The 22,308-nt window shown below is 37.3% G+C and overlaps 1 protein-coding gene across 3 annotated transcripts in view; it reads left to right on the top strand.

Annotated features, from left to right (window-relative positions):
• LOC5570412 (cadherin-86C) overlaps positions 1 to 22,308 on the top strand; it is a 649,107-nt gene that overhangs the window by 233,028 nt on the left and 393,771 nt on the right. For all 3 annotated transcript variants that reach the window (XR_002500161.1, XM_021843135.1, XM_021843137.1), the window contains exon 2: positions 1,600 to 2,328. Coding sequence is in view for 2 of the 3 variants with exons in the window: in XM_021843135.1 (XP_021698827.1) it covers positions 2,270 to 2,328 (59 nt within the window). In the remaining variant the exon portion in view is untranslated. The remainder of the gene's footprint in view (positions 1 to 1,599; positions 2,329 to 22,308) is intronic.

Genomic DNA, 22,308 nt, shown 5'->3' with positions numbered 1-22,308 from the left:
GAATTTTGAAATCAAGTTCAAGAAATGAACTTTTAGCTTTGTGTCCAGTTTTTGAGTTTGAACAAAATGCTTGATTACAGCACATCAATTCGAGTGGACGAAGGTACGGTGCTGCCATCTGGGAAAAGTTTGCTCGATGCGTGAAGCGCCGAAAATTTTACCCGGCATGGTATAGGAAGCGAAATTTCAAATGCTCATATAAAATTAACTACAATAGTTATTTAAAATCTTTTCAGTATACGTTGATATACTTTTGATGGGCTACATTATAGGCATAAAATTTTAAGTTTTATATTTTTTTCTCAATATGCTGCTGATTCTATAGTTGATCAATAGTCTAACCCCGTACACTTTACAGAATTTAATTAAAAAGTGTTTTGAATTTTTTAGAAGCATTTGAAAATTGACTTCCTATGCTTTGCCATGTAAAATAATCGGAGCTTCACGCATAGGGTCAACTGTGGTAATTACCTTCGTAGACGCGAATTGCAACAATCCTCTAATATTGCTCACGACTTTCTTCTAGCATGTGCAATATTCCCCTCGATAGACACTCCGCGTCATCCAAAGAAGGCCGTCTTACGTTTCACTAGCATCCATTTCGCATAGCCTTATTTGGTTCAAAATCTTATCTCTTCTGCCGCTCCCTGCCTCTTACACCCTACCCTGTTCACATCGTGTGGCGTCGATGTCGTCGGCTGCGGTGACAATCGGCGCGGTCCATAAATTCCGTCACACATTGACGCGGCTCTTTGCTTCTGTCGTCGTCGTCGGATTGACACGACTGACTGCGAGAATCCGACTGCTGCGAAGATCGCATAATACCAGCGGGCGATGATCACGATTGCTCGATATGGATGTGCTTTGACATTACTCAATCAAGTAGGCCTTTCCCAAGAAATTGCGCATTACTGCTGCCGGGCTTCGGCGAGCACGTTTATCTCCGGCCAAAGCCTGCTGTGAGATCGTATTAGATTTTTCCGAGTGATCATCAATTTATGGCTAAACAGCGTCCCATTATGACACCAATGGATGACTTGCAACGCTGCAGAATTGAGCTGTCAAGTGTGTCTACATTGTAGCAGTACGATGGTGGATCGCTTCAACCACTTGACAGCTGCACACCGATCCAACATCGGAAACGTCATAATTAATTACCGAATCGCGAAGCGATTTCACAATCGTTGCACTTTGTAGAATGCAAAATTTGCACGCGGCGACTCCAACTGGGTTCAGAGTTGCCCGCAACCCGCTCCTGTCAGTCAGCTGTCAACTGGGAACTTGTTCCCAGTCTAGTTGTGCTCTCACAACTGCTACTCTCGGCTATCAAGTTTCCCAACTACTGTGGGAAGCTGACGTTCTTGACTTCATCTCCGGCAGTTTCGGAAAACTGTCCGCCAGATGGCGTCTGATTAGCATAAACATAACCTCGAACCGATCGATCAGTCAATACTCGGCAACCTCTCGATCTCTCGGGTGTACGGTCCGATAAGATCTGTGCCGCGACGCGGCTCCGCGAATCGATCGATCTTAGCGCAGTCAGTTAGTGAAAAAGTAAACAATCACGGGTTAATTGTTGTTTTTTGTTAATGTTTGCAGATTTTGACAGTTACGAGTCGACGAGAAACACACCGACCGACCGACCGGGGATCGAGAATCGAAGGCAGGCGGTTGCGAAATGTAAACAACACACCGCAGCATGGTTTCGTTAAGCGCCACCGTCGCTACGATCGTCGTCAAACTGAACGAAAACGAAGTGGGGCCTAACAGCCATCAGAGTAGGCCGCCCGCGCCCGGGAAATGGCCTAACCGTGTGTGCCACCGCATGTTGGAGTAGTAAATAATCGCAGCCTACTTTGAACTACCCGTATAGAGCGTATCGTAGAGAGACGCTAGACAAGAAGGGAAAACACAGTCCCTATTGGAAGAGTGTTGAATTTGGTCCGAAAAAGACTCCGACAGTGCAAGGAAGTAAGAGAAACGCCAACCCAACCGGGAAGGGTAAACGATTAATTGCTGCCCGGAGTTCCCAACATCGAGTTTCCATAAAGAAAAAAAATCGTGAAATGTTCTCGGCCATGTCCGGCGGCGGGAACCAAAACGTTGCGAAACGGTAGATGACGTCACTGCTGTTGTTGCATGCAAAGGGCACGCCACAAGTGAAAGGATCACGTGACGATTAGTAATTAACCAAAGTGCAAGTGAAGCTTTGTGCCAGGGGAAAAAAAGTGTCGAGGGTGGACCTGACAGTGAACTCCGTCATCCTCGAATGGTCTTCAACGAGGAAGGAAAGTACGGAACGATGACGAGGAGATTCGGAGATAAAAGGTAAGTGCCGCCAAATTGTAATTACACTTTGAAAATGTTTTAATTCAAGTTTAAATGAAGTGAGTTCGGAAGTTGTCGGAGTAAACCATTCGACAATTTCACGTACATTCAAATTTGAAAGTGAATTTTGACTAGCTTTACACTATTGATTGATGTGTTTTACAATTAGTGAAAATTCACTTGTGAAACACGTTGATCGAACTTGTAGAATGTTTTCAGTGTGGTTAAACTTTCACGAATAATGAAATCGCATAATATGATTTGAAAGCTTCATGGTGATTCAAAAATCTTGAATAATATTGGTGCAATTTATGCAAATTAACTCAAATAAAATTACTAAACAAAATATTATAACATTTAGAATGGGGTGTGAAGTCAACAATCACGAGAAACAAGAAAATTAGGAAAAATTCAAAACCAATTTGAATAGTCAAGTGGAGCGTCTTCCTTTTGCTTCAATTTCTTACGATTTTATAACGTGACTTTTTTCAAGTGTAACTAAAGCTTTCTCAACGAATTTGAAGACTAGGTTCGAATGTAATTTATATATCTGCAGATCAAGTAATTGGACTTAATATTTAAATATTTTATATTTTAAAAGACATTTTTCTAATTTTATATAAATACATTTAAAAATATATATATTTTAAATATGACACCAGGGCTTGAACCGCTTTAACGCTTTGAAAATAGGAAATTTGGAGACCTCTATCTTGAAAAAAGTTTATTAAAAAGAGACCAGACGGGAAGCAAATGTACCCAGAATGGACTACACAGTAAACAGGAAAACAAGTCGTAACCTTATGGGAACCAGAATAAGAATAGTTTGATTCTTCATCATAGAATCAAGGTAAGAAATTTATCTTGTTTTTTATAATTAACGACAGTATTCCTGTTCGTATTTCTGTGTGTATTTTCCATTATTTTCTCTAGGAGAGAATTTTGGTATTTTCCCACAGATTCAAAGATTTCTCCAGGATTTCATTAGGTGATAATTACCCGTGGAATTTCTTCAAGAGTTTTCCTTAGGAATTTCTTAAAGAATCTTGTTTCGGATATCTCAAGACGTCGATAACCTAGATTTTTTCAAGGATAACCTCAGAAGTTAGCTGAAAGATTACAACAGGAATTGCTCCAAGTATTCTTTCAGATATTTTTCAAGGAAGTCCTCCAAGATTTGAACCGGTTAATTCTTCTATCGATTTCCTTAGTATATCCTCCGAGATTTCCGTTCAGAGCATCTTCAAAAAATCTTTGTTAGATCTCCTAGAGTTACAACTGGAGGATTCGGTTAAAGGATTAGTGAAAAAATATCTGCAGGAACTCCTCCTAGTATTTGGAAAAAAATAAATCTAATCCCTGAGAAAATTACTTGAGGTAGTATCGTTGAAGTGTTTAAGGATTTCCTGGAGAAAATCCTCTAATCATCCTTTGAAAAATTGCTGGAAGCATTTCTGGGAGATTTGGCAGAGAAACCCCTAGAAGAAATTTCTGGAAAGACCCCTGTAGGAGTCCCTAAAAGCATTCCAGATGAAATCTCTGGACAATTCACTAGAAGATTTCATGGAGTTTTTCCTCGAGGAATGTGAGACGAAATTCTTGAAAAACCAGCAGAATAGCCACGTAATAGCCCTTGATTGTTGCTCTAGGGTCTGTAGAATTTTGCATCAGGCTTTACTGCAATCAGAATAAGCAAAAAAACATTTTTTTTGGTTAAAATAGAGATTTCAGAAACCTTTTGTTAAAAATATAGATTTTAGGGACTTGCATTAAAATAGAAACCAATATTCAGAAAGATACCTGCCACCAAACTTATACCAATTTCTTCAACTGTTTAGTTCAAAAAACACTGAATTTAACATGTAAACATGTAAATTCTGAAAAGATGCATAAAATATTAAAGAAAACATTAGTAACATTAATTAGAGATTAAAAATTGGTGTAGGCTCATAAGGGATTTGAATCATTTTTCAACGTTTTAAAATAGTTTCACTTCTGATAATGAAAACCTTACATAAAATATAAAAAAAATAGACAACTCTGTAGTATTAACATGCTTTTTAAGAAAAAGGGCCCCCACATTCGTAAATCCGGCCCTGCTTGTGGTGTTGAATTTGCAGTCCTGCAGAAACAGTAGCAACTTAATCTCATGTTCAGTATCACAATCGACCGATATTTTCGATCACTGCAGATCCGCCTGACTAAACGTTATATATGCTTTCAAGGGTCAATAAGTTACGACGTTTCGAAATTTATTGACCCTTTTCCATGGTTTTTGTAATAGTTATGTTTTTGAAACTTATCCAAAATGGCTCCAAGAAGTTCTTAGCAATTTCTTCAAGAATTGCTCTAAATTTCTCTCCAAATTAATTGATTTTACACCTGCAGATGTTCTTCGGGAAATTTCTTTGAGATATCTTCTAACAAGGGAAGGTCACGATGGTGTTACACGGGGTTTTCAACCGGACTATTTTTGTTAGATTCTACATGTCGAAATATGAAAAACCTTAAAGCCTTTCGGGTGATGGACCAGTGGTGTAGCCAGGAGGGGCTCTGAAAGGGTCGATTTTGTACGAATATAATATTATTGAGTCGATTGAAAATTTGTCAAAAAGATTTTTCTCAGTATTTTGTACGATAGTAATCAACAAAACTGACATTAATGTATGTTTATAATGTATTTTTATGCCATTGGCGTAACTAACATGGAATATGGACACCAAAACAAATTTGGTTTTATTAGAATAGTATACCAATAAGAAACCCATCCCGATTGCGCCTTTGGCATGGAAAAAATACATTTTAAATATACATTAATGTCAATTCTGTTCTCTACCATCACAATAAATACTAAAAAAATATTTTTGTCAAACTTTCAATTAGCTTAATAAAATAATATACGTACAAAATTGCCCCTTTCAGAGCCCGTCCTGGCTACACCACTGGTCCATCACCCGAAAGGCTTTGGGGTTTTTCATATTTCGACATGTAGAATCTAACAAAAATAGTCCGGTTGAAAACCCCGTGTAACACCATCGTGACCTTCCCTTGTAAGCTCTCTTCAATATTTCAGATTTCTATCAGAGATTGCTACAGCAAGCTGTTTAGTGACCTGTGCATGGATTATTGCCGGCATTAACCCAGGATTAATCTCCCCTTAGAGATTATTTATACAAGTTCTTTCTCCAGAAACACTTTAATAATTTTCTCGGAAATTATTTAAAGCAAATACTAAGCAAATATTCAGAGACTCATCAACGTGGTACTTTGGAGATTTCACAAGGATCATTCCTCTAAGGAACAACTCGATAAATGACGGTCCATCCCTAGTTGGTGTTCCAGGATCAAGCTGAAGCCAGAAATTCCCACACGACTTCTTCATAGATTCTCCAGAAATTCTTCCATCAATTCCTTGAAATGAGTTTCAAGAACTCTTCCAGGGGTTTCTAGCTGTTATCTTAACGATTTGCCCTGGAATTGCTCCGAAAATATATCAAAATGTTATCTCTGAAAATCCTTCAGAAATTGCAAAATCGTCTAGATATTTCCTCCAGAGATTTCCCTTGAGTAAATTCTCAAATAAATTGTCGAACGATTCTTGAAAAAAATAGGGTTTTCTCCAGGAAATCATACAATTATTCAAATATTAATTCTGCAGAATGATATTTTGTTCCACACAATTTTTTTTTTAAGAATTTACACCGTCTTCAGCCATAGGCTGCACAGACTGAACATAATAATAATAATTATTGTAGGGACCCAGATAGCCGTAGCGGTAAACGCGCAGCTATACAGCAAGACCAAGCTGAGGGTCGTGGGTTCGAATCCCACCGGTCGAGGATCTTTTCGGGTTGGAAATTTTCTCGACTTCCCAGGGCATAGAGTATCATCGTACCTGCCACACGATATACGCATGCAAAAATGGTCATTGGCATAGTAAGCTCTCAGTTAATAACTGTGGAAGTGCTCACAAGAACACTAAGCTGAGAAGCAGGCTCTGTCCCAGTGGGGACGTAATGCCAGAAAGAAGAAGAAGAAGCAATTCATCAAAGAATCCTTCAAGGCTTCCTAAATGGTCCAGAAGCCCTTTCAGAGATCCTTGCAAGATATTTATTCTTTGGTAGTTTATATCAAACATTGCGCGAAAAATTGTTTCAACAATATGATCTTGAAAACCCCTTTAAATACTCTTGAATCGATCTTGATTGTTCATGAATCGATGACGCAGAAGACACTAAAACGATTTTAAGTAACCACAACGATCTAAAAAACTTTTTTTTTAAGATGGTGGGCGCTATAATTTTCGCTCCACGCACAGTAGTGTATTCTCTCATAAGCATTAACAAAAATTCTTGCAATATTTTAGGACATCCTTGAAACATTTGTAACGAAATCACTAGAAGTGTCTCTAAAGGAGTTTTTAGACATTCCAATTACATTCTTGAATTCGTAGAAAAATTGTAGTCGCGATTTAAATTTCAGATCGAAGGTTCATAGAGGAGAACTTCCTCCAGATTTTTTTGTAAGAAATTTCAAGGGATTCTCTAAAATACTTTCAGTAGATATCTTTAGAAAATTTTCTGGTTTATTTTTCAAAAATATCTTTAAAGTATGTCTCGAAAAAATCATGGGGAAATCCAAGAATGAATGACTTCCACAAGATTTTTTTTATGTAGGGGAATATTTCTTTTGGAAATTCCTGGAGAAAATTATTAACTATTTGACTTTTTTAAAGATAGCATCTCCAACGAAAAAATTATTTGAAATGTTCACAGAAAAATGTGTGGTCAGTTGTCAGAAGAATAGGGTTCTAAAATGTTTAATGAAAACTTGTTTTTATTTAATAACACTGCAACTACCTTAGCCATTTTTTAACTTTTTAAACTTTAATTTTAAAATTGAGTCCATAAATGAACCTCAACACTTTTGATCATGTTTGAAGTTCGCTTAGGTGACAAAAACACTACATGGGTTTTTGTTTTAACACTGTGGTTGTAGTGGTTATCACGCCCAATGGTATGGGTACCCTAGTGTAGATGTAGTTGTGAACCTTAAAGGAAAACAATATGCACTCTGTTTCGAAAAACACCCAGAATCCGGGTGTATTTTTTTTCAAATTGGGTAATATTTTCATATGCATTTTGATGAGTCTGGAAAGTGTGTGCAAGTTTCTTTGAGGAAAACAAAAACAAACGAGCGTATGCTAGTCAACGTGTGTTCAAATGTCACTAAGCTCTGTTCCTATTTGACATTTTGGAAGGGACACGGAAAACAAAATACACCCAAAATTTGAGTTTAATATAAGAAGTGTGACAAAATCTAAAAACAAACATAAAAAAGTTTTTTGAACTTCAACAAACGAAAAATTTTAAAAAAATTGATTGAACATGTGTTTTCGCCTAAACTTAAGCTTTTGGCATAAAAATTGGGACATGGCTTTAGGACCCTATTGTACAGAAAATTGTAAAGATATTTCTTGCTTTTTGGTTTTGTTTTCATGAATGTGTATCTAAATGTATTCATTTTAACACACTCAGTCGTTACCAGCCCGTTTTCCAGTTAATCTTCATCAAATTCCTAAAGAAATTCTTCCTGTAACTTTCATTTCATACGGATTCCTTCTACGATTGCTTTGTTACTATCTTAAATACTACGCAACTTGGAAACATTTATGCGAATTTATTCAAGAACTCCTCAAAACCATTCTTAGAAGATTTCTCCTTCAATTTATCCATGAATTCTTTTTGAGGTTCTTCCACCCATTTCACCTGGAACCACATATGTTCCCGGATTTTCTACTTGAATTTGCTCAGCCGTTTTCTCTGATTTTATGTAGATTCCAATGATATTTTTCCTGAAATTGTTTAACCTGAATCTCGCTTTTTGTACACAGCATCAACGTGATGGTTTTGACGATAGTCTTCTGCGTAGCAATTAGGAAGGTATTTTTAATAATCCGTAGTTTCTTCATATTACTTGTATTGTTTCAAAAATTCATACCTACTGCGAAAACTCATTATGCTTCTTCTCAAGTATTTTCAACCTTCTAGTTCCCAACCATTCCTTTGAACAAGGTACACTTTGTAATTTTGTGTATTTTATCGTAGCTTGGGAATCAACATTAATTTATTTTTGGTCTAATTCTTGGCTTACGACACGCATATAAGGAAAGTTTTTTTTACTTAAAACTTTTCTGTTTTTTCTTTTTTGTAGAATAATTGAAAAATTGTGTTTTTTATATTCTTTGAATGCCTGGGGTACATTTAATGTGTAATCCAAACAATCGTACCTTTTGTATGTTTCTACACTCAACATTTTACAGATGAGGAGCTTGATGGTATTAAAAGTGCTTCGGGAATTTTTCCTGTGATTTCTCCCGCGATTTCTACGGAATGCAATTAGCGAATTCCTAGAAATCCCTTCATGCACTTCTCTAAAGATATCTTAAAGCATCTTTCATGGATTCATCAAGATGTTCTTTTCATTCTTTTCAAAGAATAATTAAATAATCTCCTGAAGAATTTCTTACAGGCCTTCCACTCAAGAATGGCTCTAGAAATGATTTTCTACAGAAATAGCTCCAGAGAGTTTTCCTGTAAATCTTGTACCGAGTTACCCAGTTGTTATTGCAGGAGATGCGAATTATTAAAAATTTAAAAAAAAACAAGTGTTGATAAGGTATTGTGTTCCAGTGTTTCTCTATAACTTGTCCGTAGATTTCTCAAGGAATTTCGTTCGAAAGTTTCTCAACAACAGCTTTTTTCGAAGAGGTATCGAATATTTTCTTTAGTAAATGTTCCTTATGCTCTTGCAAAGTTTTATCTAGAATTAAGTGATTTCTCAGAGATGCTTCCTTCGCTTTCTCCTGCACTAGTTTCCGTAAGAATTGCTTCTAAAACTACTTCCGTGTTTCTTCCAAAGATTCCGGATTTATTACAGAGATTATTGCACCGGTTAGTTTAGTTGTTGGTACATGAGTCTTTCATAACATTTCTATAAGATTTGTGCCTCGAAACACATAGAAGTTTATTCCAGGGATTTTGAAGAAATTCCCTCCGTTGATCTTTTTAAGGATTAGGGATTAGTGATTTAATGACAGGGTTTTTGAAGATCACTGAAAATATTACAGATGATTCTAAAGAAATTTTGAAAAAAGTTACATGATTTTTCTTTTTTCAATATTTTTTTATCAATTATTGCAATAATCCGTACCTATTTCGATAAATAAGGTCCTAGAATGTTTGATGCAATCTCGCTTTTTTTTTAAATAACATATTAGAGCGTACAAGAACACGCAAATTTTCCCGCTCTTATAATGAATATATCATATTTAAATTTTAATTTAAAAAATGGGTCCAAATTTGAACCTTGACACTTCTGATCATGTTTGCAGTTCACTTAGTCGACAAAAACGCCATAGGGGTTTGTCTTTCTAACACTAGGATTGTTCCTATCTGACATTTCGAAAGGGACACGAAAAACAAGATACACACAAAACTTGAGTTTGAACCAAAAGGTGCGACAAAATCTCAAAAATCTAAAAAAAAATTGGACTTAAACAAACATAAAACATTTAAAAGTTTAGTGAACATGTGTTTCTGACCTAAACTCAAGCGTTTGGTACTAAAATTGGGATTGGGTTTTCGGACCCTTTTGCATGCAATTCCATCAGTAATTATTTCAATAGATTACTTCAAGAAATTTTCAAGTGCTCACTCCAAGAATCTTTCCCTGTTCAGGATTCCATCTAAAGTTTTCAGTTGGAATTACTCTCTAGATTTTGCCATTAATCATTCGCCATTTTGTTGCAGATACTGTTCAATACTATCTCAAGATTTACAACAAAGGTTTGAACAAATAACTAACAAAAAAAAAAACAATCAACTTTTTTTAAACTTCTCAAGAAATTTCTCGAAAAATGTTTTTAGAAACCATCTGAAGATTCTACTACTAATTTTCTAATTAGTGGTTTCTTTAGAAATTTTTGCAAGAAATTCTTGAAGGATTACTACTTGAGTTTTTTTAAAGCTTTATCCACACATGAGCATGAGCATGAGCAAGATTGACCGCCCGCAGTTGCTACTTCGTTATTGCAAGAACAGCTGTACTTACCCAGAGAACCAACGGACATTACTCGGGATCAGTAGCATCTTCAATGTGTAAGTACTGGTGCTCTCATTATTATAACAAACAATACCGGTGGCGGCTGCTACCGAATGCAGGTCAATTTGAGGATGGGAGGGAAATGTTGACGTGTAACTTGCTTTATAGAAGCCGAGGAGTCCTCTGCACTTCCACAAGAAAACACTGGGATTTTGGATATGGAAAAGGATTCGTTTTGGTAAACGATAAAGATATAATTTGAAATGGATACGAAAGCATTTACACGGATGATCGATACCGATGCGATTACTACGCAAACCAACCACAATTGATCCGGATTCCGTCGCTCGCCCACAAAGGAGCAAGTAACAGATTCAACGGACCAAACACTACTCAAAGCTTTATCCACACATTCCAAGAAGTTTTCTCAGAAAAAGCTTCAAATATTTATCAGACTCAAAGTGATTCTCGTACTAACCTACAATTGACGATCACTTTTTTTTTATCAAAAAGTGAATCTCCCAAATCTGAGCTCCCATCGTCGTGACCTTGGCCCGGTCCGACCGATTCGCTACTTTGAATTATACTTCCATCCATCAAGTAACGTCGGAGCAACTTGGCTTGGTACTGACTGACGGACGGGGAGATCCATGCCCAGAACAGGACCGCCCCAAGTCACGAACCCCGAATCCGCACACGCTTTTTTAAACGAATTCGAATCAATCAACACTACGGCCAGCCGGGTTTTGATTTGCTACCACCACCACCTCAAAAGATCCACCAACTTTGGCAAAGTCCTCCTTCTGCGGTATCAGAAGAAAAACACTTTCGCTTTCACGCTTCTTCTTCTGTCCGAAAACGTCCATCCATCCGCAACCACCCCTCGCGACTGCAACTCCTCTCTGAATGGGTGCTGCTTTGCTGTGTGGACAAGAAACGGGGCACCTTTGAGGAAGGGGTAGAGACTCATAAATGGGGCCATCAATCTTCTGTGTTCTCCCCGCGTTCGGTCGTTCAGTCGTTTGGGGTTTGAGGGTTTTCGCTTTTGTTGAACATCCCTTCGGGCGACTTCTTGCGAGTTAAGCCCGTGTTCTCGGAATTGCAAATTGAATTGATTTTAATTGGTTTCTCTCCCTCTCGGTGGCGAGGTTTTGCTGCATAATTTTTAAATGGTTTGGAATGGTTGGGCTGTTGCACAACGCTTTGTCGCTGCCATCAGCAGCAGATGATAGCACATGGGGGAAGTTAGGATTTTCATCAGGGGGAGGGGTCCAGGTGACCTCGAATAAAATGAGAAGATATAATAAGATTTTTTGAATTTTCAAAAATGTTTAAGTTTTTAAGAAAATGGGGCCTTCCTTAGCCGTCTGGTTAGAGTCGGCGGCTACAAAGCAAAGTTATGCTGAAGGTGTTTGGGTTCGATTCCCGGTCGGTCCAGGATCTTTTCGTAATGGAAATTTCCTTGACTTCCCTGGGCATAGAGTATCATCGAAAAGGGCAACTTTGGCAAGGAAAGCTCTCAGTTAATAACAGTGGAAGTGTTTATAATAACACTAAGCTGAGAAGTAGGCTCTGTCCCAGTGAGGATGTAATGGCAAGAAGAAGGAGAAGAAATTTTCAAAAAAATTGAATTAGTTCAAAGTTTGAATTTTCAGAAAGTTTGAATTTCACCAGGTATATGTCTATGATGCCAATTACAACATAAAATACAGTTTCTTTTTTCAAATATGTTTTTCCTTTCTTGCGATATTTTTGGGCTGTTTTTTTAGATATATGTTGATAACTCAGTTGATAACAGTAACTCTTCTAAGATTCCAAAATGTTCATTCCTAGTATTCTCAATGAAATGCTCTAAAGATTTCTATGGATCCTGCTGTTTGCAAGTTTATTTTTTCCTGGAATAAGTTCAAAAATTCTATCAGAAACTGTTCCAAGATTTTGTTTAGAAATACATCTTATCAAGCATATTCTTTTCAATAATTCCTGATAATGTTGATAATTGGAATAATTGTTTGACAAATTTCCTTAGGAATACTCTGAAAAAATCTTTGAGATGTTCTTGGAGGAATTTTAACATAAATTTCAGCGGTAAAATGTGAATAAGACTTTGGATTAATTCTTTGAAACATCTCTGGAATAATTTCTAGTGCATTCTTGGAGAAATTTTTAATTGAATTTTTAAAGTAATATCTAAAAATACTGAAGGAAATCCTAAAAAAAATTGCTAAAGAAATCAGGGCTATAAATTTTGAACAAACTCAATTATTCTTCTTCTTTCTGGCGTTACGTCCCCACTGGGACTATTCTCGCTTCTCAGCATAGTTTTTTTATGAGCCCTTCCACAGTTGCTGAATGAGAGCTTTCTTTGCGGATTGATCATTTTTGCATGTGTATATCGTGTGATAGATACGAAGAGTATCGTCGTTCAGGGAAGTCGAGAAAATCTCCTTTACGAAAAGATCCTTGACCGGTGGGATTCGAACACACGACTCTCAGTTTTGTCTTGCAGTACGGCTCTCTGCCCCCTAAGAACTTTATTATTGTTTCGGATAAATATCAAGATATAATACTTATAACAACTTTTTGGAAAATTCTTGGTGAAACCGCTGGAGAAATGTCTGTATTATTTCCAATTGTTATGTCAATTTCCGGGAGAAATCTTGTGTTATACCTATAAACTTATGATATTTCAAACTTATAATGTTAAATAACTGAAAGAACTCTATGACTAGTAGGGGAGGTGCACTGGTATTCGCCATAGCACCAGTGTTTACACCCCAGATTATATACCATTGTACGATACAAACAGGTGTTCATGCAGCACATTTATTACGTAACACTTAAATTTGAAACTTTGTACCCCATCTCCTCCCCCCTCCGTTACGCTTTTTGTATGGAAGTTTTTAAATTTTTGTATGAGCCGTACCGCTTGAGCCTACTCTCCGATTCTACTCCATTTCCTCGAATGCCATTTCCCCGATTGCCATCACCCCGAATTCCATTACCCCGAATGTACCATTACCCCGAATTCCATCACTCCGAATGCAATTTCCTCGAATTAACAATTATCTTGACATGATGATATTGATGACATTTCCCTCCACGATATTGGAATTCAAGGTAATGTCATTCGGGGTAATGGAATTCGGGGTGATGGAATTCGGGGTAATGGCGTTTAGGTTATGGCATTCGGAATAATGCCTGGATGCTTCCTCACTAAATCGCTGTAAAATTATGTGGCAACATTCTTCGCAACATCAAAATTTGGCAGCCTCCTTGAATTTTGTTAGAAAAACTTTTTTTTCACTATTAGCACACCGCTTGTTTTGAACTCTGAAGTCACCATCCGAAAGCTGAGAGAAATTTAAGTTAGATAGGCTACAAAAACTAGATGAGCAGTATTTACTTCATGGCTTTAAAAATCAAGGATTTTTTAAGCTCAAAAACTTAAGATTTCCACTATAGATAAATGCACTTTTGGTAATGTTTCACATTAAAACTACTTGTGGCTAGAGGGTCTTGTCCCGGGAATCCCGGGACAAAAATCCCGGGAAATCCCGGGATCTAAAAAATCCCGAATCCCGGGATATTTTTGAAAATCCCGGGATTTCTCGAAATTGCATGTTGAACTAGAAAGTATTGTTGTATTTTTTTCAAATAATAGCGTTTTGACCGTTGAACAATTGGCGATTTACCCTGACCGTTTTAATTTTCCCGGTGTACCTTAGACTTTCCCTGGACTAACATGCCCAACCTGGCTGTAACGTCTAACGTGGCAGTTATGTCAATAATTCAAAAGCATGAAGTTTCCATATGATATAACAATGTAAATAAGTTGCAAATTCAGAGTAGATTTTAAAAGACTTCTTGTTGAAATTTGAGAGTGACCTATACCTATAACGGTATATACTTTATGCATCAGGATTGAATTTCGTTTCAAATTAATTTTAATAAATGACCATTAACTTCGACTGCAGATATGTGAAATATTTATGAATTAAATTTAAGATAGCATTGTTTTTTGTTATAAGAATTCAACTTAACCTTCAAAAATAGGTTCGGTTATTAGAAAGACTATTCTATAAAAATAAAAATTGCTTTAAAACCCGCTTTGACTGTTCTATAGTTGTTTTGGAAGTACAGTTAACTCTCCCTTACTCGATATTCCGTAGCTCGATATCGAGTTAGAGAACCATAGTAAAATTTGGTTTTCATGGCTAACTCGATGGTCCCTTGAATTGCAGATGCACTGGTTTTGTGTTCTGTAAGTCGATACCTCCCTAACTCGATGGTCCCTTCAATATCGAGTAAGGGAGAGATGACTGTATTTGATTTTTGTCCCGGGATCCCGGGAAATCCCGGGATTTTTGAAAATAAAATCCCGAATCCCGGAATTTTTCAAGTCCGGGAAACAAGACCCTCTACTTGTGGCAATGTTTTACATATCACCACAAGATTTACTAATGTCCCAACGCACAATCTATAATCATCATTCATTGAACAACAAAGCATATACCGTGGTGAATCAATACCCGGACACTTAAGCATGCACATATGTTTAAACCTCGTTTTCAATGAGTATTCTTGGTATTTTATTAAAGTCTTTGAATCAAATGAATAGTTTTATGCCAGATCTTAGTAAATATAATGAATTTTCTGATAATAATTTAGATTATAACATTAAAATATTTAAAACAATATGGATCGTCTTGTCTTTAAATCCGGACACCTGAAGCAAGTAATGCCTATAAATCCGGACACTTTTGCATCAAAATCCGGACAGCTACATTTTAACATGAAATTATGAAAACCAATCACATAGAAGTTTTGAAATCGACTGAATTGAACACATTTTCAAAAGCTTGTGGAATGCATATTTACTGTAATAGTTCAAATATTGAAATGTAATAAAAGATTGCTATTTGGTTACCTGGACTGAAACGCCTGAAGGTTGAACTGCAACTTTTAGTGATTTGTTCAATTTTGCTACACTTCACGATGCGTTGAATTGTTCTTAACACTTAATTGGCATGTTTTGGTGTAAATTAATGTTTTGTCTTGATTTTCATTGAAAAAATATTTAAACACCATCAAGATATAAGATTTCACTTCAATGTCCGGATTTAAAACCATCTGGATCCAAAACCGGACAGACACTTCTTTGCACTTAAAACAGATATTCACTGCATATTTCTAAAATATGGTTCCACTAAACTCGTAAGCTATCACTTCGTGAACAATTATATTGTAAACACTACTTAAAAACCAATATTTTGACTCATTGTTTTACACTAAACGTTGTGAGTGTGCTCATCGATGCTATTGACAAAATCACTTTCACCGCGAAGAAAAATCATTCTACTGAAGCAACTTTTATGTTTTCGTTATTTTTACTATTTTGGCAATGGTAACTAGATTACAAGTGAATGTACATTGATAAGTTATGTTCATATTTGAAGGTTCAATCTGAAATCAACGTTTTAACATTCAATTTTACTCTTAATTGATAAATATTACCATAGTGTCCGGATATTGGTACCGTCCGGGTTTTGATTCACCACGGTAATTATAAAACTGTTTGTTTATTTTAATCATAGGTTTTCATGTATTGATTTTTTTCATTACTTGATGTCCCAGCCAACACTGTATTGCCAAGCAGTAGGCTGTGAAGTAGGCCGTGCCAAAATCCCTCAGAAAATGTCAGTATAGTGTTTCCCGTTTTCATCATTTTTCCGGTTGATTTTAACAAATGTTTTGACTGACTCACAAGCACGTCACATCCCTTTGTCGAATCCATCAATGAAAAAATCAGGTAATTCCGTTGACTTATTCTCCAGACATTTCGTGACACATAAACACCATTTCTTTTTTTATTTATATAGATTCTTGAACTCAAAGATATGACGAAGAATCATTCTTTCATTCTGTCAGTAACCTGTTCTTATAACAAATCAATCTGACTAGCAGAAAATGTAGAAATAAGAAGAAAAGTATAAGTAACCTGCTCTTAGAGATAGTCTCGAAACGAGGTAAAAAACATACTCTACTGCTTAAAATCAAGATGGCGTCAAAACCTAAGATGGCCGCCAGATTTTTTTTCACTTAAATTAATAATCTTTTTCTTCACTCGACTTGAAGAAAACACTTACTACAGAGTACTAGAAAAGGGATTGAACCCATGACCTTCTGCTGATGAATATAATATACAAAATTCATGATACTTATTAACGTTTGGAGGATATTTGAAACTTTTTATGAAAACATCGAGTTAAGGCGGCAAATTTGCATAGGAAACTGAAAAAGGTTGCCTCGAGTTACGGGAGATTGAGTGAGAGAGGTATTGACTTACAGAAGGATACAAGTTTGCTAGGGAATCGAAGGATACAAGTTTGCTAGGGAACAGAATCCCTGTAAAATAGGGTGCTATTGTTTTTGATAAAATTTTATTTTTATCCAATAAGACGATAGAGCGTGCTCTTTCTACTACTTTGGCAAATTTTCCCGCTCAAATAACGGCTATACCGTGAACCCCCGTTGTTTTAAACGATACCTCATGCAAACCATCGGGGTTCGTTTTCAATTTCAACATCTAGTCATCCTAGAACCGTGTTTCTGGTTACCTCTTTCACTGTTTTGTTTTGATTCTTAGTTCCGTAACACAGCGTTCCATTTCACTTCATTCTGTTCCTTGCACTTTTGGCAATGTTGCCAGTTTCAATCGAGTGACCGATGAAATCTGGTGTTAAGTAGGTCAACTTTGTTGGATTTTACAGAAACAATCGACTTATCCACCTATTTAGTAGGATCCCGTCGGTACACCCTATTTAATCAGGTGATATTCGGTTGATCCTTGTGTTAAACTTCCATAAGCGTCGGTGCAACAATCGACCGATTTTTTTAATCGATTTATAGTCGGCTGTTGAAATGTCAAATGTTTAATGGGGACACTTCGGAAGGGACACGGAAAACAAAATACACTCAAAATTAGAGCTTGAACCAAAGGATGTGACAAAATCTCAAAAAAAAAAACAAAACAAAATTATTTCTACTTAAACAAACGAAAAACATACCAAAATTGAGTAAATATATTTTTTGACCTAAGCTTAAGCGTTTGGTACTAAAGTTGGAACAGGGCTTCAGGACCCAATTCTCCGGAGAATTCCCGGGAATACATGAAGGGGTATTCCCGAAGAAAAATCTTCTCTCCTCCTCCTGCCCCAAGTCTGGCTACGCCCCTGAGACACCACCTCGCACTGGTAAAGGGCTCATCCGTCGACCTATTTGCGTCCGAAACGAGCAAACCAAAAAAAACTGCTTTGCAAGCGTGGAGAACAAATTCGTCTATTCCGGTTGATTGGATGGGACCGGGAAAGCGGGGTTCTGGAAACGACAAAACATGACTTACATGCGCGCAGAATTTTACCATATATGAATAATTCAAGACCAAAGAGGGGGCCATCAGGTCGCTGTAAAACGAGCATGACCTGAGCCATCGTCCGGACAGTTCCGCTAGATGTCGTGACTGAGACTTTTGAGCGTTTTGCTCACAAGAGGATGTGATATATGTTGGTGGAAACACAGTAACGAGACGTTTGTCGGTGGAAACTAGGTGAACTAGTTTTCTTTGGACGGAAAGCGAGAACTTGACCGGATGTCGTCCGGTTGACGCTGGTTTACGACTACTGTTGGTCAACTGAGCCAAGCGCAATCCGAATTGTGGCTGCTCGTCAGTTATACGCGACTTCTTCCTGGTCGTAAAAGTTTTGCACAAATGTTTCGCAATGATTTCAGTGAACCACATTAAAATAAGACAAGTTTCTGCTGAGGGCCGCTGCCGTTAGATTTCGGAGTCACGATTCCAAGCACTCCAACTCAGTGCACAGAGAAAACAGATGTATAATCATAATGTCTTACTTACTGTGGCTTCCCGGTTCGCGAATTGCAGCGCACTTAATCATTTGCGATCGCCGAATCGTGAACCTGCAGCGAAAAAGGTACTCCGGCTCACAGGGTCTTCATTTGGGAATCTGGATCTGGATCCTCCGGAGGAGTCCGTGGTAGATCTTTACCCAGTGACCTACTGCGAGTGCGGCCAGAACACGATTCCTCGCTGCAAAAAATAGAGGATCGGTCGATTCGTGGGACTCCAGATAGTCAGTGGGGCATCGAGAAATGATAATCGTTGATCTAATTACCCACAGAACTCTAAAGCATTTCGATTGCTGCAAGTTGGGTGATGGGAATCTGGGTCGCCGGGATAAAGCTGGTCCGCTATTAGAATTCAGTCACGTTCCATCGTGATGCTGGAAGCATCGCTGCATTCGAATGATCACAATCGTACAAATGATGAGAATCGGGATCGATTCGATTGGACACTAGGGTAAACGCTCCCTTAGTGGAGGTACTCGATTTTGACATGTGAAATCTTTCTTTGATGTGCGATGAAGAAATTGAATAACATCTAGGGGAACTTACGTATTCTCGGCAATCTAAGCAGCTGGACTTTGAAAAAGGCAATTATACACAACGATTAAGCACAAAAATTAACAGGAGACACCTGAAATACACTTGAGCACTCTTTATTTATTGGTTATTATACACAAAGCACTATTTTGTTCTCTAAATCATCTGTTTTTCCTCGCCAAAGTCACGAGGCACTTGTTCTTTTATCGGCAATGCAATTACTATTGTCGGCAACAAAAATGTTCACTTCGGCAATCCAAAACTGTGCAAAAACTAGCTCATGTATTGGTTACTTTTCGCATGTGTTGACAATGACTGAAATTAAACGTCACTCATTATGTTCTACTCGCTGAAAGGGCCAATGCAGAAAAATACAGACTACACTGAAAACAGCGTTGCAGATATAAAAACAGTAACAAAGAATAAAATTGAATGCACAACGCCACTTAATTTGTGCAGACTAAGGCGCCGTCCACACATTACGTAACGCTGTAGCGGGGTGAGAAGTAAGCTCAAATGGACGCAGCCTAATTTCGTTTTCATTTATTTCATCGAATATTTTTTGTATCAAGTCTCACTGTGGCAGCATTTTGGCTGTGAAAATTGACATGCCATGGTTATAAACTTGCAGCAGGTGCGATTCTAACCAAGAACGTACCAACCAATCAAAAACGTGCAGCGTGACGTCATTGTTAATTGGTTCATAATATGTATTGTGCTCTGCAAGGAAAATCCACGGAACGCAACAATTGGATAATTTGAATTTCAGAATTGCGTTGGAATTGCGCATAATATTGTCTGCGCGTTACTGCCACCGCTGGATGTTGATTTAAAATTAGCGCCGGAATATTATCCCTTTTATTCGCTCCTGATCCACACCATCCGTCCGCATTCAAACAACACGCATGACTTTTGTCGTTACAAAAGGAAGAAATCACAAAAGAGAAAAAGATGGACACACCGTCTTATGGTTAGTGCTGGCGACTGTAACTCACCACTTGCTACACACTGGTTTCACTTCTTTCGTACCGTATTTAAGGGTGAAATTGATCATTTTTCACTGTTTTCTTGGTATGATTTCTGAAATGTTATCAATACCGTACAACTAAATGCATGCAAACAAGTACGATGGTGAACCTCATTGGCTCATGTACCGAAATTTTCTAACAAATGTGATGTTAGTGCCAAAAATCAGCTCTAAAATTGAAAAAGCGTGGAATCCTATTTCGGGGTGAAATTGATCACTTGTCAATATGATCATTGTTAGTTTTGAAATCAACTCTACATAATTAATTTGGGCCTCCTGAATCCAAATATGCTTCCCAAATTCTTAACGAGACAATATTTATGGAAATAATCAATAATTAAATTTCAAGAATATCGCAAAAAGCGCCTAAATGTAGGCAATTTCCAAAGGATTTTCCCTCTTTGTAGCAGAAAATCAAATTTTTTAACAAAACGAACAAATTGGTAAGAGTTTGGATAGTAAAATCTGTTTAGGGGATATATTTTTAGCATCCTCACAAACTTTCAGGTTTACACCATGTCTAAATCCTTATTTAGAACTAGAAGTTTATGGATGTGTATCAATTTCACACCAAATTTGATTCTAGAATTTTACATTATTTTCCTAGAAATAAACATTCTGTGACACAAAAAAATTCACTATACACAATTAGACATTTTTCAAGACAAACAACGTTCTTTAACTATAGGTTGCAATGAATTTGGTGCACTTTTAGTAAGAAATAAAATCGCGTGACATGGTGATCAATTTCACCCTACTAATCAATTATTATTTTTCTTTTTTTATTATTTTTTTTTAAGAAGACACCGACACGTTAATGCTTCCAGTGGACGATTTGTCCTTTGAAGGAAGCACCACACTAGACAACGGACTAGCATACCAATTACACCCGAATTTACGGTACTATATACCATCAGGATCACTAGATCAGTTTTTTCACAAATTTGTTCGAGATGGATAGGAATGACGTCATCAAGTAGCTGTCAGTTTTCGGAATATATCACCTTTTCAATATAATAACTGTGATAATCCTTGAAATTATGTACCATCAAAATATAAGATTCATAGAACTAGTAGTTTATTTTTAATAAATCATCGAAAAAAGCTTGAAAAAGGCCTTTTTAAATTGTCACTTTTAAGGCTTCACAGATAATCTCGCTTTTAGGTGGACGAATACTATTCAGAAATCTCACATTCCTGTCCATCATATGATCCATCATATTGGAAAGCTCTAGAAAACTCGAAAGGAACACGAATCTCTTGATTTGTTCTTATTGCGTATCTATTCTACACGCAGTGAACTGGACTATAGAAATTCATATATTTTGCCTTAAGAATGATGGAACGATTATTGCAATACGAAAGCTGTTTGTATCGTTTTAGCATCACCCCACATTAAGGCGTCGATAGAAAAGGGGAGTGTGCACGAGCCGATTGATCGCAAGGTTCTTGGTTCGATTCCACGATGCCGCGAAAAGTATTGTTGTTTTCAAATTTCGGTTTAATAAGGTAAATTTATGAATTTCAATCCGATGTCTTGTGGCGAATTTTCATAAGGGGTTCCTATGTTTATCGATAGTTCAGTTTCCTGAGTGTTGTTTGTTTGGCCAAATGTCATCCCCTCGAAGGGGTGAGTTTGGACCAATTTTCGTTAATTAAGAGGAAAATAATCAAATTTCAATCATTTGTTCAGCTTTGGCAAAGTATTCTCTTATTTAGCCGAACATATCATGCAAATTCCGAAAGTTGTTTGGAAATAAATGAGGACTTACATATTTTTGGCCAAATCTCACCCCCAACGACGGTACTTGCGCAGTTGTTTTTAAATTTCTTCAAATGCGAAAGGTAAATAATTTCACCGTGAATTGAACTATTCGCTGAATGGCTCGATATGGTTGTAGTCTGTAAAGGTTGCTGCTCTTGAATGCTCTATCACCATGTTATTACCGAGATAGTGAATGGTAACTTAAAAAAAAATTCGGTTGCGATGTTTCACGATTTTTTGTTCGTTTATGATTAGCACTCTCCGAATATTGTTCGATCGGCTTATTCGGATGATCAAAATCCAAACTTAACCATCAAAATTTATTTGCGTTCATATTATTCTCAGTAGGGGGGTCCGTAGCCTTGAGGTTACGCTTTCGCTTCATAAGCGGAAGGTCATGGATTCAATTCCCAGCCCCTCCAAAAAAATAACCCGTCCAGCCACCAGAAGACGCCGCACGGAGGACCGTGCTTAGGGGAACACATCCATCCTCCGTCAGTATCAGATGGTGACTGAGACAAACTGACCCACTTCGCAGGCAGCTAGCATCAAACGACTCAGGAACACGGCAAAACGAACCACTGCAAGAGCAATGGACTATGGCTTATGGAAATCGATTGGA

Source organism: Aedes aegypti, chromosome 1 (genome assembly GCF_002204515.2).
Source record: "Aedes aegypti strain LVP_AGWG chromosome 1, AaegL5.0 Primary Assembly, whole genome shotgun sequence".
Lineage (NCBI taxonomy): Eukaryota > Metazoa > Arthropoda > Insecta > Diptera > Culicidae > Aedes > Aedes aegypti.
This window is presented reverse-complemented; position numbering and strand designations above follow the sequence as displayed.